Consider the following 16,361-nt stretch of genomic DNA (forward strand, 5'->3'; position numbering starts at 1 on the left):
ATGCTCCTCACCTGGACTTGGCTGCTGGCTCTGATGTTCCTGGCAGGGCAGGGGGAGGCCCAGAGCTGCAAGCCTGACCTGCAAGGCATTGGTGAGACCTCCTGGGGAAAGGGAGGGGAAAGGGTGGCCGGTCCGTGAGCAAAGCCAAATGGCTTTCCCAAGTGCACTCTTATTCCTCCCCAAGCCAGTGGCCGAAAAGCTTTGTGGCAGTGAAAACAAGGGTGCCATCTTACTCAGAGGGTGGGGGGGTGGCATTTTCCCATGATCCATTGCAAAGCCTGAAGGGTGAACCAAACCCTGGACCAATTGATAGGGAAGCCCCACATGGGGTGTGCATGAATCACAGTGGCCAAGCTGTCCCTGTCCAAGAAAGGGCACAGTTGGCGTATCGACCTAAGGGGATAATGAGTGCTTAGAATCATATAACTGTAGAGTTGGAAGGGACCCTGAGGGTCATCTAGTCCAACCCCCTGGCAAGCAGGAATCTCAGCTCAAGCATCCATGACAGATGGCCATCCAACCTCTGCTTAAAAACCTCCAAGGGAGGAGAGTCCACCACCTCTCCAGGAAGACGGTACCACTGATTCTCCTCTCACCCCAATCTGAGGCTCCAGTGAAAAAGATGGATCTAGGAGCTCCCAAAATATTCTGCATCTCATTCTTCAGAGAATTCACAACCCCATTCAGAGCTGGTAAAGCCCCCAACTTCTGGACCTGGGAACTGCTCACCCAAGAAAGTGATTATTGACTAGTTAAGTGGGTGTTGTGTTTTGTTTTTGCAAACCACTTGGAGGTTTTATTACAGCCAAATGCAATTTTGTAAAACAAAACAAACAGAATGAGATTCATTCTCAATTTATTGCTGCTGCTGCTGTTAGCCTACTGATCATATGAAAGAAACATAGAAGCATCTGGGTGGCCACTGAGTGAACAGGATGCTGGACTCCCTGAGCCCCTTGGGCCAGATCCTGCGCCTGCAGGTCTCTTCTTAAGTTGATATTTCTCTTCCCATCTTCTTTCCACCATGCCGTGACTCCAGTCCGCAACCTGGCCAGCGGCCGCCCAGCCTGCCAGTCCTCCGTCGTCTCGCATCCCCTGATTCCATCAGCAAGCAAAGCCGTAGACGGGAATTGTGACGGGGACTTTGCTCGCGCCTCCTGCACCCTCACCAAGTTTGAGAAAGAGCCGTGGTGGCGTGTAGACTTGGGCGATCAGTATGCCATCACCACCGTGGTGCTAAAAAGCTGCCTGGACTGCTGGTGCGAGAGCCTCCAGGGAGCTGAGATCCACGTGGGAAATTCCATTGCTGACCATGGCAAGTCCAACCCCCTGTAAGTTCCCCTCGCCTCTCCCCTCCCTACTTGTCCTTCAGCAAAGGCATCCCAGGAGACGCTCTCAGGCTCACCTTGCAGATTAGTTAACTTGTAGCTCCTTTGTTCTATGCCCAGTCAGGGTGGGGGAAGCAGGGGGAAGGGGATTCTGCCCATATTTCAAGACCTGCTTCTGTGTGGAATGGCAAATGGGCTAATTCCTGCTACTGGGTGCAACGGCCTCTCTGACTTCTCCACTTGGATGCTTCACTGATGTCTCAAGTTCAATGCCTTATGAGGAACGACTTAGGGAGCTGGGTATGTTTAGCCTGGAGAAGAGAAGGTTAAGGGGTGATATGATAGCCATGTTCAGATATATAAAAGGATGTCATAGAGGAGGAAGAAAGATTGTTTTCTGCTGCTCCAGAGAAGCGGACACGGAGCAATGGATTCAAACTTCAAGAAAGAAGATTCCACCTAAACATTAGGAAGAACTTCCTGACAGTAAGAGCTGTTCGGCAGTGGAATTTGCTACCAAGGAGTGTGGTGGAGTCTCCTTCTTTGGAGGTCTTTAAGCAGAGGCTTGACAGGCATATGTCAAGAATGCTTTGATGGTGTTTCCTGCTTGGCAGGGGCTGGACTGGGTGGCCCTTGTGGTCTCTTCCAACTCTATGATTCTATGATTCTAAGTCCAAGACTGAACTTCTCATCTTTCCTCCTTATGACCCCCCCTCTTCTTTCGCTCTCCCTCTTCCCCGACACTCCAGCCTTCTTCATCAAGCATGAAGCCATAACTTTCTCTTTGACTATTCTCCTCCCTCCCTCCTGCACCACATTTTTAGTTTGTTGCCAGATGATGTCGTTTTTCTCATAAACTCATGACAAAAGATTTTCTGTTGACCTCCCACTTTGAGTCCTGTAGCCCCCTTCTCTCTGGTCTCTCCCAATGGTGGACTTCCCACTTTCCTCTTGGCCCTGTAGTTGAACTACAACTCCCATCATCCCTGACTATTGATCATGTTGGCTGATGGGACTGATGTCCAACAATATCAAGAGGACCGCAGGTTCGCTACCTTAACATAAAGTAGTTGGGTCTGTGGCAGGCTTCCTCAACCTCAGCCCTCGAAATGTTTTGGGCTACAATTTCCATCATCCCCGACCACTGATCCTGCTAGCTAGGGATTATGGGAGTTGTAGGCCAAAAACATCTGGAGGGCCGAGGTTGAGGAAGCCTGGTCTATGGGCTTGTGATCAAACAGCACTTGCCTAAACATTTGGGGTAAACCATGCATGGGTAATATGACATCTAGCCATAGCCGCCAAGTACCCCGTTTTCCCCGGGAAACCCCCGTTTTTACTTAGCAGAGAGATCTTTATCTTCAACTTAAGCACTAAGTGCTAAGATCAGGGATAATTAAGATAAGCACTAAGCACAACAGCACCAGGATCAGAAATAGGCTCATATCCAGTCTGAGCACTGTGGTTTTTAGCACTAAAATTGGAGACAAGCCTCTGTCTGCTCTTTGACAGTCAACTTTCACGAACCAAATAGCTTTTCCTCTTATGCCCAATCTTAGCACTGTGGGACTACAGCTTTAAGACTGGAGATAAAACTTCACCCAACATTTAAAAGGCAGCAAGCAGAGGCTTATCTCCTAGCGTGGAAGTCTCACAGCACTATCATTAGAAAGAAGCAGGTGTCTACTCCCACAGATTATTTTGGGAAAACCACATCCATATATCAATCACTTCGTGTCAGATGATACTGGGTGCAAAAGTCGGTTGTCTCCAATAGTGCTATAGATCAATTGTGGTGGCCTGTGGCTTAAAATAATAGCAGTTTATTTTATCCAGTCTAAGTGTCCCAGTACTAAGATCAGTGACAAGCTCCAGTCTCAGTGATATATGGTGCTTTGTGCTATTACTGGTGCCAAGGGAGGCTGTTTTGCTGGCTGACTTTAAAAGGCTGGTGCTTAACACCAAGATCAGAGAGATGGCATCACAGCACTAAGATCTGTGCTAATTCTCTGCCTGCTCTTAAAAGGCAGCAGACAGAAGCTTTTATCTGACATTTGCGCTGCAAATTGAGGTATGGAAGTCCCCCCCCCACAAGAAATAGTGAGTCCCACCACCAACATGGATGGTTTCAAATGAGGATTGGACCAGTTCATGGAGGATCCTCTCCGTGAGTTCTGTCCCTACCTGCCTGGTCCAGGCTAGAGAGTATGACACCTGTGACAGATTACAGGTAGGTAGCCGTGTTGGTCTGAGTCGAAACAAAATAAAAAAATTCCTTCAGTAGCACCTTAAAGACCAAAGTTTTTATTTTGGTATGAGCTTTCGTGTGCATGCACACTTCATCAGATACACTGAGACAGAAGCCACCAGACCCTTATGTATATTCAGAGGGTGGGGGTGGGGGGGACAGAGTTATTTTGAATGGCTTCCACCCCAAGGCTGACCTCCCTTTTCTCTCTGCAGCTGTGGAAACGTTACAGACCCCATACATGGTTCCATCAGTACCATCTTCTGCCAAAAGCTCAAGGGCCGCTACGTAAGCGTGAACCTCCCCGGACGCAAAGCCGCCCTGACTCTGTGTGAGCTAGAGGTCTATGGGACAAAGCCGGGGGCTAAGTGTTAGGAATCGCCAGCCATGTGCTTTTGGGTGGGGGGCAGAGCAGATTGAATCGCCCGCCACTCTCCAATAAAAATACTTTGCATAGGCTCCATTTGTCTCTCCCGTTTGTTCATCAGGCCTTCGGATCCAAGAGGGTCTGTGATTTTGCCTGTGCCAGAGTTTAGGGCTGCAAGTTCTGTTTGCATATTGTTAGGGAATTTTATTGGGGGGGGCACCCAAACGAGGCTTCATTTGGGAATCAAGATTGGCACAAATGCCCTCAAGGGGATCCCGTCTGATCCTACAACACCACTCTAGTATCGCACCAACACGAACCCCTCAAGATCAAGCCCTGTGTAATAAAGGCTCCCTTTCCTACCCTTTCTCTGTTGCCTGAGACTCTATGTAACCATATTTCTTTATGAATGAATAACGTGTATCTTTATTTCTAAATGAAACCCCCTTTTGCGACTCTGGCCAAGGGCTCTCAGGGATGCAGGGAACAGCCATAATCCTTTAAGCGAGAGGTCACGTAGCCAGGGTGGTGCTCCTCTGCATATCCATAATCCATTCAGGTACCATCTCCTGCCATTCCCGACCCTCCGAAGCCAGACCAGACATGTCTGGGATTCCAAGGGCGAAATTACCACCCGGGGTGGAATTTTTCTAAATCAACAGGAAATGTGTGCCCCCCCCCCAAAAAAAACTGAAAGCAATTTCCCCCAAAAAGCTCAACAACTTTTTGTGTCGTGATTTGGCAACCCTATTACATATAATTAATTTCTTAGTTTTTATTTGACATTTCCTCAAGCTGCTATCATGAAGTTCAATAGAGGTTCGGAACCCTTCAGGAAAAAGGCTGGCAGCTAATGAAGGAAGTGCCAAGGAGTATGTAAGACAACCCTCAAGAACAACTTTGTACCGCTGTTGTTGTGGTTAGGGAAATAAACAGAGTGGACAGGTTTTTAAGCCAAAGGTGTCATAAAAACAAAGAAGTGGAATTCAGAAGCCTGAAACTCTTGACTCAAGGGAGCAAAGTAGTTTATAAAATCCAGGCTCAAACTGCTCCCCAGGTTGGGCATGAGTAAAGAATCATCAAACCTCATAAACCCTCTTCCGTTATTTATTGTTATTATTATTTATTCTATTTATATACCACTGCTGATGGTATTTTCACCTGGTGCATAAAAATATGTAAAGGAAGGTGCCAGGCAAGTGTCCTTGGGGAGAGCATTTTCCCACCCTCTGGGCCTCAGGGGGCACATGAAGAAGGGCCTCAGATGATGACTGAGGGGTCTGGATCAGTTTAAGTTCAAGACCAGTTCAAGCCCTTCATCCACTGAAAATTGGGAACTTGGGTGAGGCAAGGGGTGTTGAGGGGAGCCGCAACTCACTATTAACATGTACTTAAATACTGTGAAATGTGAAATGTGTCAAATTACACATGTTGACGTACGGAATCCACCAATGCTCTTAACACCCCATAACACAATTTTGCCAGGAAAAATGTATACTTAGTGTAAATACTATTAACATAGTGCAACACACCCAAATATGTGAAATTCTACCCACAACAAACAGTGAGACAAATGGAATTGTATTTAGCAGAAACTGAACTGCAGGGGGGTGGAATCGGCTCTGCTCACCTCATGTAAAACAATGGTTACTGCCGAAGGGCCACCCAAATGATCTCTGAAGAAAGGTTGCCGCGTTTGGGACTTTTTAGTTTAGAGAAAGGGTGAGTAAGAGGTGACATGATAGAAGCTTATAAAATTATGTATGGCATGGAGAAGTTGGTAGAGAAAAGTTTTTGTCCCTCTCTCATAACACCAAAAGTCAGGGTCATCCCTGAAGCTGAATGTTGGAAGATTCAGGGCGGGGGCGGGGGGCGGGCTTTACTCATGTAGTGCAGAGTTAAACTGTGGAACTCCCTGCCACAGGAGGCAACGATGGTCACCAATTTGAATGGCTTTGAAAGAGAATGAGAAAAATTCATGGAGGAGGAGAGGGCTATGGGTGGCTACTAGCCAGGATGGTTCTGCTCTGGTTCTGACTACCAGTTTCTGGAAACCATCGGAGGGGAGAGGGCTCTTGTGCTTGAATCTTTCTTGCTACTCTAATTTCCCACGGGCATCTGGTTGGCCACTATGTGAATAGGATGCTGGACTCGATGGAACCCCATTGGCCTCATCCAGCAGGCTCTTCTAAAGTTCAGATGTTCAGTGGTGGTGGTTGTTGTTTGTGGTGGTGTGACCGGAAATTTCGGTGAATGGTCACAGAAATCAGACAGTGAGAAACATTCCAACATACAGGCCTTCAAAGTAGGCCCCCTCTGATACGATGCACCGTTGACAATGTTTGTGGAACTGTTGGAAGCTTCTGGAGAAGTCCTCTTTCCATACTGCTTTCAATTCCCTTGTCACAGCAGACTTGCACACAGAGGCAGAGCTACCTGCTCTGGCGCCCGGAGCAGCGCATATGCTGTGCACCCAGAGGCGGGGCTAGCTGCCCGCAGGGGTGGGTTGAGTGTCCCGGGCGGTGGGGTGGCAATGTCAACCCCCCCGCCCCATGGGATGATACCCTGGGCAGATCGCACCCCCACCCCACCCCTTCCTCCGCCAGTGCTTGGACGTGTGAAATGTTGGGAAATCTGTGTCCTTTCAGTGCAGATTTCAGTTTTGGAAAAAGAAAGAAATCCAGTGGGACCAGATAAGGAGAATAAGTAGGGTGCGACAACTCAGTATCCTTAGAAATATTTTCACGCGAATATGCAATTCTTACTGTCAGGAAGAACTTCCTGACAGTAAGAGCAGTTCGGCAGTGGAATTTGCTGCCAAGGAGTGTGGTGGAGTCTCCTTCTTTGGAAGTCTTTAAGCAGAGGCTTGACAGGCATTATGTCAAGAATGCTTTGATGGTGTTTCCTGCTTGGCAGGGGGTTGGACTGGATGGCCCTTGTGGTCTCTTCCAACTCTATGATTCCGCCATCATTCGGACGGACAAACGCGCTCCCTCATCAATAACTCATGAACTCTGTCAACATTTGCCGCTGTTCTGCTTGTCGACAGTCTGCCAGGCCGAGGGTCATCTTCGATGGTTTGCCACCCTTCACGGAAATGCTTAAACCACTCGTACGCTGTCTTTCAAGTTACAGTTTCATCTCCACGCACAATTGTGAGCATTTTGTGGGTTTCTGATGCCCACTGTATGTTCGAATATTTCTCACTGTCCGATTTCTGTGACCATTCACCGAACTTTCGGTCAAACCTTGTAATTATTGGTTGCTTTTTCATGTGAAGATATTTTTAATCTGTTAACGTACTTTGCTGCTTCACAGCAGCAGCCTTTGAGGATGAAAAGTTGACCTCCTGTCAGTCCTCCATCTACCCATGTGCAATTATTGGAGCAGCAAGCAAAGTCATGGGTTGTAATTGTGACGGAAAGAGCATCCACGCTCTGCTTGACATGCAGCCCTGATGCCTGGAGACTTGGGGAGTCGGGGTGTCCCTGGAGTGTTGCAAAACCATGGAGACAGCAGCAGCGAGAGAGCAGGGGGCCCAGATTCACATGGAAGATGTTATATATTCAGTGGTCTGTGTTTGCCTGAGCTGGAGTCTGGACTAAGGATTCTGAGCTCCTGTGTTCAGATTTGATACATGATGTCCAATCACAGAACATTTCGGGATTTGGGCCTCTGCCATTGGCCATTGAACTCTGAGTCGTGATTCGCAGCTGGGAAGTTTAGACAGCCAATCACGTTGGGAGTGGGAGTGGCCCAGGCTTTCAGGAATGTATATAAGCAGTTGCTTTCCCCCTGTTTCCCAGTTATGTAGTTCAATAGCAGACCACAGCGAATGCAACCTCTTGCAAGTTCCCATTGCCTCTTCCCATTCCCTGGAGTCTCCAGCAGTTCTGTGAAAGGGGATGCATGCAAGATCGCTTGATGTGAACAAATTACCTTGTAGTTTTGCTTTCATAATCACAGGGTGTGGAGAGTCGGAAAAGGCATGTTCTGCACACTATTCAAGGCTCACTTCTGTGTGGAATGGGAACTGGGAGCAATTTAAAGGATGCAAGAAACAGGGACCATTGTTGTTTCAGAATAGCACAGAGATCCCTGAATCCTCACCTTGCCTTACAATATGTCAAGGGTTCCTTTCCACGAGGAACTCATGTTCAACAGCATCCGTGTTCTCCTCCCCTGTGGTAATGAGGCACCTGATTGAGGCCTGTATGAATTTAAAAAGATATATTTGCAAATGTTTAATGCTGCTCCAGCCGGCTAAAAAGCATTCTAACTGTTGTTTGCTCTCCTTGCTAGGGCCCCCTGATTTATGACAAGCAAAAGGCCTTTACAACCTCTCAGGTCGTAAAAGGTTAAAATTACTGGCTTGAGATGACCCTGCATATTTAGAAAATATAACCCAGCTGCATATACACTAATTAAGAGTTGGTAAATATTGTTTAACAGAAAGTGATACCATGAGAGTCCAAATGATACCCTGAGAGAGTTCCCAGCCATTATTTTTATAAAGTCTAAGGTTTACTGGGAAGAGCTAATGACAACAGCAGCTGGGCTGAGGAAAGGGGGGCTCATGGCTCATTTCTAAAGAGCATTTTCAAGCCTCTGCTTTGCTTGAGGTCTTTTTTTAACACAACCCTTTTCTCTTTTGTACACAAACCTTTTTCTGAAAGTTTCTGTTATATTGTATACTATTATAAACCAATGTGCCTTTTATGAGATTTGTTGGCTTAATGGAGTTATGCAAAGGATTTAGAAAGTAAGAAATGTTAGATTCTATGGCTCCTAGGAGTGTGGGAAATGCACATCCAGGCTTTTGTTTAGATAGAATTTAATACCATAGCCATCTGTTTTAATCATTTTGTTTTAGCCATTTGTGTTGGAATGCAAGGGCAAAGGTGATCTGGTAATTAATGTTCCTTGTTTAGGCAAATGAAAGATATACAACTACTTGTCTGCCATTTATGATAGAAGGAAATATAGCTCTTTGTCTCCCATAAAAGGTAATAGGAAATGGGTGTATCTTTTATCATTGGCTCTAGCACACAGCCAATAGGAATTCCAACCAAGCTGATTGGACAGAGGCAGCCAAAAGGAGGAGCAAGGGAGCTGGGCTGAGGGAATATAAGTGCTGACCAGCAGGGCTAGAGCAGGCAGAGTTTTTTGGTAACTATACCACTGTGCCTATCATTTATTTGTCTGACAAATAAATTATTATTTTAATTTCTCTATTGCTGCGTTGAATATTTCATTCCAGCTAAGTGTCAACCACAAGCAGGGTGCTACAGTACTCCTCTGCAGACACAAAGCTCTCCTGAAGCACATGCCCCCTTCTTGCATGTAGAATAACAAAACTTCTTGTTATGTAGAAGAACCTAGGAACTCACATCGGTTACCAGGCTCTCCTCCGGCTCTGAAATAAATGCTATTGGCCGTTTCCACCTTAATTTAAGCCTAATGAGGGCAGGCTCAATGACATTCCAAGGGAAGGGTGGGAATGTGAATTGGAACTGCCCTTGAACAGCCTGGAATGTCTACACTACCAATTGAAGCCTTGTTTAATTTATATTCAGTCTTGCTTAATTACCACGACAACTGTCATTCTCCAAGGGCTGGAGGTCCCTAAAGGATTTGTAGCATGTCTTCAGGAACAAAAACAAAAAATGCAGTTTCTGAACTCTTAGAACTGTGGACTCTACACCCACCCCCACCTGGGCACAGACTCCCTCCCACAAGGGGAAATAATATTTTTCTCTGGCAGGTGCCAAATGATTGGAATAGATGGAAGCCTTCAAGTTATCATTTAACACGTGGGGAATGTGCAAACTCTAAAATGAGTATTTACTTTGGCCAGGGTGCAATGATGCCCATTAAGCTCGAAATTCAATAGTTTGCTGGAGCATTGTGGGGGGGGGAGGGGGGACTAAGAGTTTCAGTTTACATGTGTGTGATGGAAAGAGGCTATGTTAAAAACTTCAGATGAGCCTGGATGAGACCAGAGGCCCACCTACCATACCCTCTGACAGTTCTCTGGTGAAATTAGGGACATCCCATTGCAAAATGACAATTTTACCATTTATACCCCACACATCTTACTGGGTTGCCCCAGCCACTCTGAGCAGCTTCCAACATATATAAAACATAATAAAACATAAAAGATTTTTTTTAACCCTTCCTTATACAGGATTGTCTTCAGAAGTGTCAGGGGTCAGAGAACTCTAGAACCTGCAACCTTTCTCCAATGAAAATAGGGACATCTTCAGAAAAGGTGGAGCATTCCGAGATCAAATCAGAAACCAGGACAGCTTCTCTAAATCGGGGGTATCCCCCGGAAATAGGGACACTTGGAGTCTGATCTACTAATCCAGGATCCTGCTCTCTAAGTGGCCTATCAATGGCCATGAGAAGCCCGCAAGCAGAAGAGGAGTGTAGCAACACTCTCATCATTTGTGATTTGCGGTAATTAGAATTCAGAGGAATATTGTCCTGGACAGATGAGGAAGAACTTCAGCACCATGGCTAGTTGCCACAGAAGGTCTTGTTCCCACTCTGACACTCAACTTGCACAGATCATATATAATCCGGACAGGAGACCTTGGTAGTCTTGGAAGGACTCAGGAAATCTTAAATTGACTGCTGCCAGCTGGCCTACACTTGGACCTTGTTCCAGGGGAGGGAGGCAGAGATGTTTCTATGGGTTGGAAGAGGCTGTTTCAACACAGAAGCGCCCACTCACTCACAATCCGCAAGGCTGACCAAAAAGTGTTCATTTTGGAGCTTAGCTGATGTGGTTGGGACCTGCTAGTATCAGAACTCAGTTTGGCACCCATCTGACCTCTAAATGGGAGAAATGGAATGAGGATGTCTTCTTCTAAAATCATGTCCTGCCAAGGCGGTGTCATTATTTCCTCTTGGGAGAGAATCAGAAACCACAGAAGCCCATTCAGATCCAACTCAGATGAAGGATGTCAAAACCTGATCCCCTAGATCCTGGTGTCACCATCTTTCGGATTGGCCAAGTTGAGCCACGTCAGGCAAGCGCTGTCCATTGGGAGGGGGATAAAACCTGGAGATGCAGGACTCCTTTGGAAGCAGGGAGGTCTCAGTTCCAGTTTGGGGAGAAGAACCTGTGTCTCCTGTCCCACCGAGAGCAGCAGACGCTTCTGGAGATCCCAAGAACGGGATCCCAAGGTAAGTTGGGAAAACCCACTGGATGTGATTAGTGAAGCCTAGAGCACCTCCCCCCAAAGAAAGTCTTGACCCTGGCTGCCTCACAGAATGCGCGTATCTAAAACTGTGGTTTTCTTTTCTTCTTTTGACATTAAACGTCAGTTAGGCACCTCTGGCACTTTGGAGAATAAGAATTCCCCAAGCCAACCCAATAGCGCTGCTAAGGAGGAACCAGACCCCCACGGCTAAAGCCTAGTCTCCCCCTCCCTCACTGCCTTCTCTGCTCCCCCCCTTGCAGGATGCTCCTCGCCTGGACTTGGCTGCTGCCCCTGGTGCTTCTGGCGGGGCGTGGGGAGGCCCAGAGCTCCGAGCCTGACCTGGAAAGTACCAGTAAGAGCTGGGGAAAGGGAATGGAAGGGGTACTCGCCTGTGGGCAAGCAAAACAGTACCCTTCCCCACGCACAGAGGGCCCTCTTATTCCTCCCCCAACCAATGGCCTGTAAGCTGGTTTCTGACAGTGAAAATCTGGAGGTCACCTTACTCCACGCATTGGGTAGGTGGCCCAGGAGAGGGGAGGAGAAGCAATGAGGAAGCTTTCCATGTTGTGGCTGGCGTCCACAGCAATCTCTAAAAGCCCTAAAAGCCCTAAACGGCCTCAGTCCAGTATACCTGAAGGAGCGTCTCCACCCCCATTGTTCAGCCCGGACACTGAGGTCCAGTGCTGAGGGCCTTCTGGCGGTTCCCTCGTTGCGAGAAGCAAAGCTACAGGGAACCAGGCAGAGGGCCTTCTCAGTAGTGCCGCCCGCCCTGTGGGACGCCATCCCACCAGATGTCAAAAAGAAAAACAACTACCAGACTTTTAGAGGACATCTGAAGGCAGCCCTGTTTAGGGAAACTTTTAATCTTCAAGAAATTAGTGTATTTTAATATTTCTGTTGGAAGCCGCCCAGAGTGGCTGGGGAAACCCAGCCAGATGGGCAGGGTATAAATAATATATTATTATTATTATTATTATTATTATTATTATTATTATTATTATCTCTCAAAATTCAAAATGTAGCCACTGGTCCAAAATATAGGTGAACCCCCCCCCAGGTCTATGCCAGGGCCGGAACTCCTTCAGTTAACCTGGTCCCAGGTTGTTCAGGTGTTTACATGTTGGAAACAAGACCTTTAAGATGCCCCGGCAGGTAACTGACAGCTTCCTCAGCACAGGTGTAATATGTACTATCCACTCAGCAACTTGGCCGCAGCACCTGAACCCATCCGAAGGTACGTCCCACATAGGGGGCATTACAGGAGTCCAGTTGTGACATGACCAACGCATACATCACCGTGGCCAAACTCTTCCTGTCCCGGAAAGGGCAGAGTTGGTGCACCAACCTAAGGTAAAAATGGGTGCTTCTGGCCACAGAGGTCATCTGAAGCTCCATTAAGATAGAAGGATCTAGGAGCCCCCCCAAAAAACTCTGCACCTCATCCTCCAGAGGGTTCACAATCTCATCTGGCAATGGGGAAGTCCCCAACTTCTGAACCTGGAAACTGATGGCCCACAAAGACTCATTCCGGCCAGGATGATTGTGATGATCACAAACCACTCGGAGGATTTATGACTGGCAAATGCCAGTCACAACATGGCCTGGCAGGTGATTGGCAGTTCCCTCAGCACAGGTGTCATATGTCTGCAGGCCGGTCTTCCACTCAGCACCCCAGCCAAAATGTTCTGCACCAGTTGCAGGTTCTGGACGGACCAACACCACATAGGACACATTACAGTAGTCAACTTGTGACATTCCCAATGCATGAATCACAGCAGCCCAGCCACCCCTGTCCCAGAAAGGGCACGGTTGGTGTACCAGCCCAAGGTGATAATGGGTTCTTCTTGCCAAGGAGGTCAGATGAGGCTCCAGGAAGAAAGATGCCTGGAGGAATTTCCCCAAACTCTGCACCTCATCGCAACCCCATCCAGAGCTGACGAATTCCCCACCTGGAAACTGGTCACCCACAAAGGCTCTGTCTTGCCAGAACTATTGATTTTTTAGTGGGGGGGTTTACTGGCAAATGCAATATACATTTTGTAAAACAGAATGACATTTATTCCCGGCATATTGACACTGCTGCTACCGTATCTGTAGGTTAACTGCTAGTTCTTAATATGAAGGAAACATAGAAGCATCTGTTTAGGGAAGCTTTTAATGTTTAATAGATTATTGTATTTCAATGTTTTGATGGAAGCCGCCCAGAGTGGCTGGGGAAACCAAGCCAGATGGGCGGGGTATAAATAAATAAATATATTATTATTATTATTATTATTATTATTATTATTATTATTATTATTATCTGGGTGGCCACTTGGAGAACCGGATGCTGGACTAGATGGGCCCTTTTGGCCTGATCCTGCTGCATCAGGGCTATTCTTGTGTTCTTACTTCTCCCCGTCTTCTTTCCATCCAGCTGTTGCTCCAGCTCTCAACTTGGCCAGAGGCCGCCCAGCCTGTCAGTCCTCCACTATGTGGCATACAAAAGACCCGTCAGCCGGCAAAGCTGTCGATGGGAACTCTGACGGGGCCTTTTTTCACGGCTCCTGCACCCATACCATCTCTGAAGATGGACCGTGGTGGCATGTGGACTTGGGCGATCGGTATGCTATCTCCTCTGTGGTGGTGACAAACCGTGCAGACTGCTGCAGCAATAGACTCGTGGGAGCCCAAATCCGTGTGGGAGACCATGTGATCGACCATGGCAAGTTCAACCCCCTGTAAGTTCCCGTTGCCGCTCCCCTCCCCACTTGTCCTTCTGCAAAGGCATCTCAGGAAACATTCTCAAGATCACCACCTGCAGATTAGATACCTTCACTTGCAGCTTCTTTGTTCTCCAGTATTCCTAATCAGGGTGGGAGGAGCAGGGGAGAGTGGATTCTGCCCATATTTCACAACCTGCTAATTCCTGCTACTGGGTGGAACAGCCTCTCTGACTTCTCCACTTGGATGCTTCACTGATGTCTCAAGTTCAATAAGTCCAAGACTGAAGTGTTCTCAAACCAAGGCAGAATAGAGCGGGAATATCATTTCCCTTGATCTGGACGCTAGACTTCTGTTGATGCAGCCTAGAAGAGCATTAGCTTTTTTTGCTGCTGCATCACACTGCTGACTCATGGTAAGCTTGTGGTCCACCAAGACCCCCAGATCCTTTTCACATGTACTCACATGTACTCAAAGTAAGCCAGGGGCTCCCACAGCCATGGAAACCCCTCGGAGGGTAGACAGAGTCATTCTGAATTGCTTCCACCCAAAGGCTGACCTCCCGTTTCTCTCTGTAGCTGTGGGGTCATCACAGATTTTCGTCTTGGCTCCATCAGTACCTTCCATTGCCAGGGGATGAAGGGTCGCTATGTGAGCGTGAATCACCCCGGGGAACCAGCTACCCTGACGCTGTGCGAGGTGGAAGTCTATGGGACAAAGTTGGAGGATGAGCCTTAGGGATCACCAGCTATGTGTCGTGCGGAAAGGGGCATGGACAGAACTGATGGAATCGGTGTTGGTTTTCCAATAAACATCCTTTGAGCAGCCTTCTTTTGCCTCTCCAGTTTGTTCCTCAGAACCAAGGGGGGGGGGTGTCTGTGATTTTGCCTGTGCCAGAGAGCAGAGCCATAGAGGAAGCCAAGTGACGCCTTGTGGAGACGGCAAATCCTATTTGCCAGGGATCCCTCACAAAGAGAGCTAGTCACACAAGGAGGGAAGCCAGAGAATTCTGCTCTAAGAGGACATGGGTGTAGAAATCCCACCTGTGCACATTATTCCCCAGAGTGGCTGGGGGAACCCAGCCAGATGGACAGGGTATTATTTATTATTATTATTATTATTATTATTATTATTATTATTATTATTATTATTACCGGTATTATTATTATTAACCAGAACTCCTTGAAGCAATTGCACCTGAGCATTGTTGATAGTGAGGGTCAGGTGATAACCACCACAGGTTACATACAATTAATGTCGTGGTTTTTATTTGACATTTCCTCAAGCTGTTCTCATGCAACTTGGCAGAAGTTTAGATCCCTTCAGGAAGATGGCAATGTTAACTTCTTTCAAAGTTAATAATGAGCTAATTACAGGTAGGTAGCCGTGTTGGTCTGAGTCGAAGCAAAATAAAAAAATTCCTTCAGTAGCACCTTAAAGACCAACTAAGTTTATATTTTGGTATGAGCTTTCGTGTGCATGCACACTTCTTCAGATAATGTGTGCATGCACACTTCTTCAGATAATGAGCTAAGACATCCCTGTGCACCATGCTGGTTGTGGTTCAGGAAACAAACGGAGGGAATGGATTTTTACATCAACGGTGTCTTAAACGCAAAACCCCAAGAAGAAATGGATTCTGGAAGCAGCAGGGAGAACCCACGGAAACGTTGCTTGGAGGAAATCTGCGGCAGGCATCTCCTTCTCTTAATGACATTGAGATCCAAGTTGTCCCTTCTGTCTTCTCTGCATGCAGATCTCCTGCTGTCACAGCAAGAGAGATTAGAAGGGGGGGGGGCACCTAAACCCCTGGGAGTAAATAGCCTCTAACCAGGAGAGAAACTGAAAAAAAATTCTGTGTGGAAGGACACAGGAAGAACTTCCTGACAGTAAGAGCTGTTCGACAGTGGAATTTGCTGCCAAGGAGTGTGGTGGAGTCTCCTTCTTTGGAGGTCTTTAAGCAGAGGCTTGACAGGCATATGTCAAGAATGCTTTGATGGTGTTTCCTGCTTGGCAGGGGGTTGGACTGGATGGCCCATGTGGTCTCTTCCAAGTGATTCTTTGATTCTATGACACTGAGACATCAGAAAAGGCAGGATTACGGTATTCCCCCTTCCGTACCAATGAAAGCACAACTGATTCAGGACGGAAGCAGAAAAACCACACTGTTTTCTTTCTTTCACCACCCTAGACAATTAATACAGCCTTACGAGGGTCAGCCCATTGAGTCTTCATGCCTGTATCAAAAAGAAGCTGCAAAGATCCAGGGAAGATACCTGGCTTTATAAATTCATAGAAAATCCATACTTTAACCGACTCTCCTCATTCCAATGCCATTTTAACCCTTAAAGGAAGGTGTGTATGGGTTGCACCTCCCTCCATGAACCAAGAAGCAGGAAGTCAGGTAGGCAGCAGGAACAGGGCATCCCGCCATAATTCCCCAAGCGTGAGAGCACAGACACAGCCCCCCACCCAGGGAGTGACCAAGGGGGCAACAATAGACA

General features: G+C 47.3%; 2 protein-coding genes across 2 annotated transcripts; both read left to right on the forward strand.

The window, feature by feature from the left end:
• On the forward strand, window positions 1–3,951 carry LOC118089697 (fucolectin). Its single transcript, XM_060278180.2, has 3 exons — window positions 1–91; window positions 1,040–1,331; window positions 3,792–3,951. The coding sequence occupies exons 1-3, from the start codon at window positions 1–3 to the stop codon at window positions 3,949–3,951; spliced, it is 543 nt and encodes a 180-aa protein (XP_060134163.2).
• A 7,464-nt stretch (window positions 3,952–11,415) lies between these two features.
• On the forward strand, window positions 11,416–14,595 carry LOC148684935 (fucolectin-like). The gene is made up of 3 exons (XM_088676422.1): window positions 11,416–11,506; window positions 13,583–13,874; window positions 14,436–14,595. The coding sequence occupies exons 1-3, from the start codon at window positions 11,416–11,418 to the stop codon at window positions 14,593–14,595; spliced, it is 543 nt and encodes a 180-aa protein (XP_088532548.1).
• The last annotated feature ends 1,766 nt before the right edge of the window (window positions 14,596–16,361 follow it).

Source organism: Zootoca vivipara, chromosome 8 (assembly GCF_965207765.1).
Source record: "Zootoca vivipara chromosome 8, rZooViv2.hap1.1, whole genome shotgun sequence".
Classification (NCBI taxonomy): domain Eukaryota; kingdom Metazoa; phylum Chordata; class Lepidosauria; order Squamata; family Lacertidae; genus Zootoca; species Zootoca vivipara.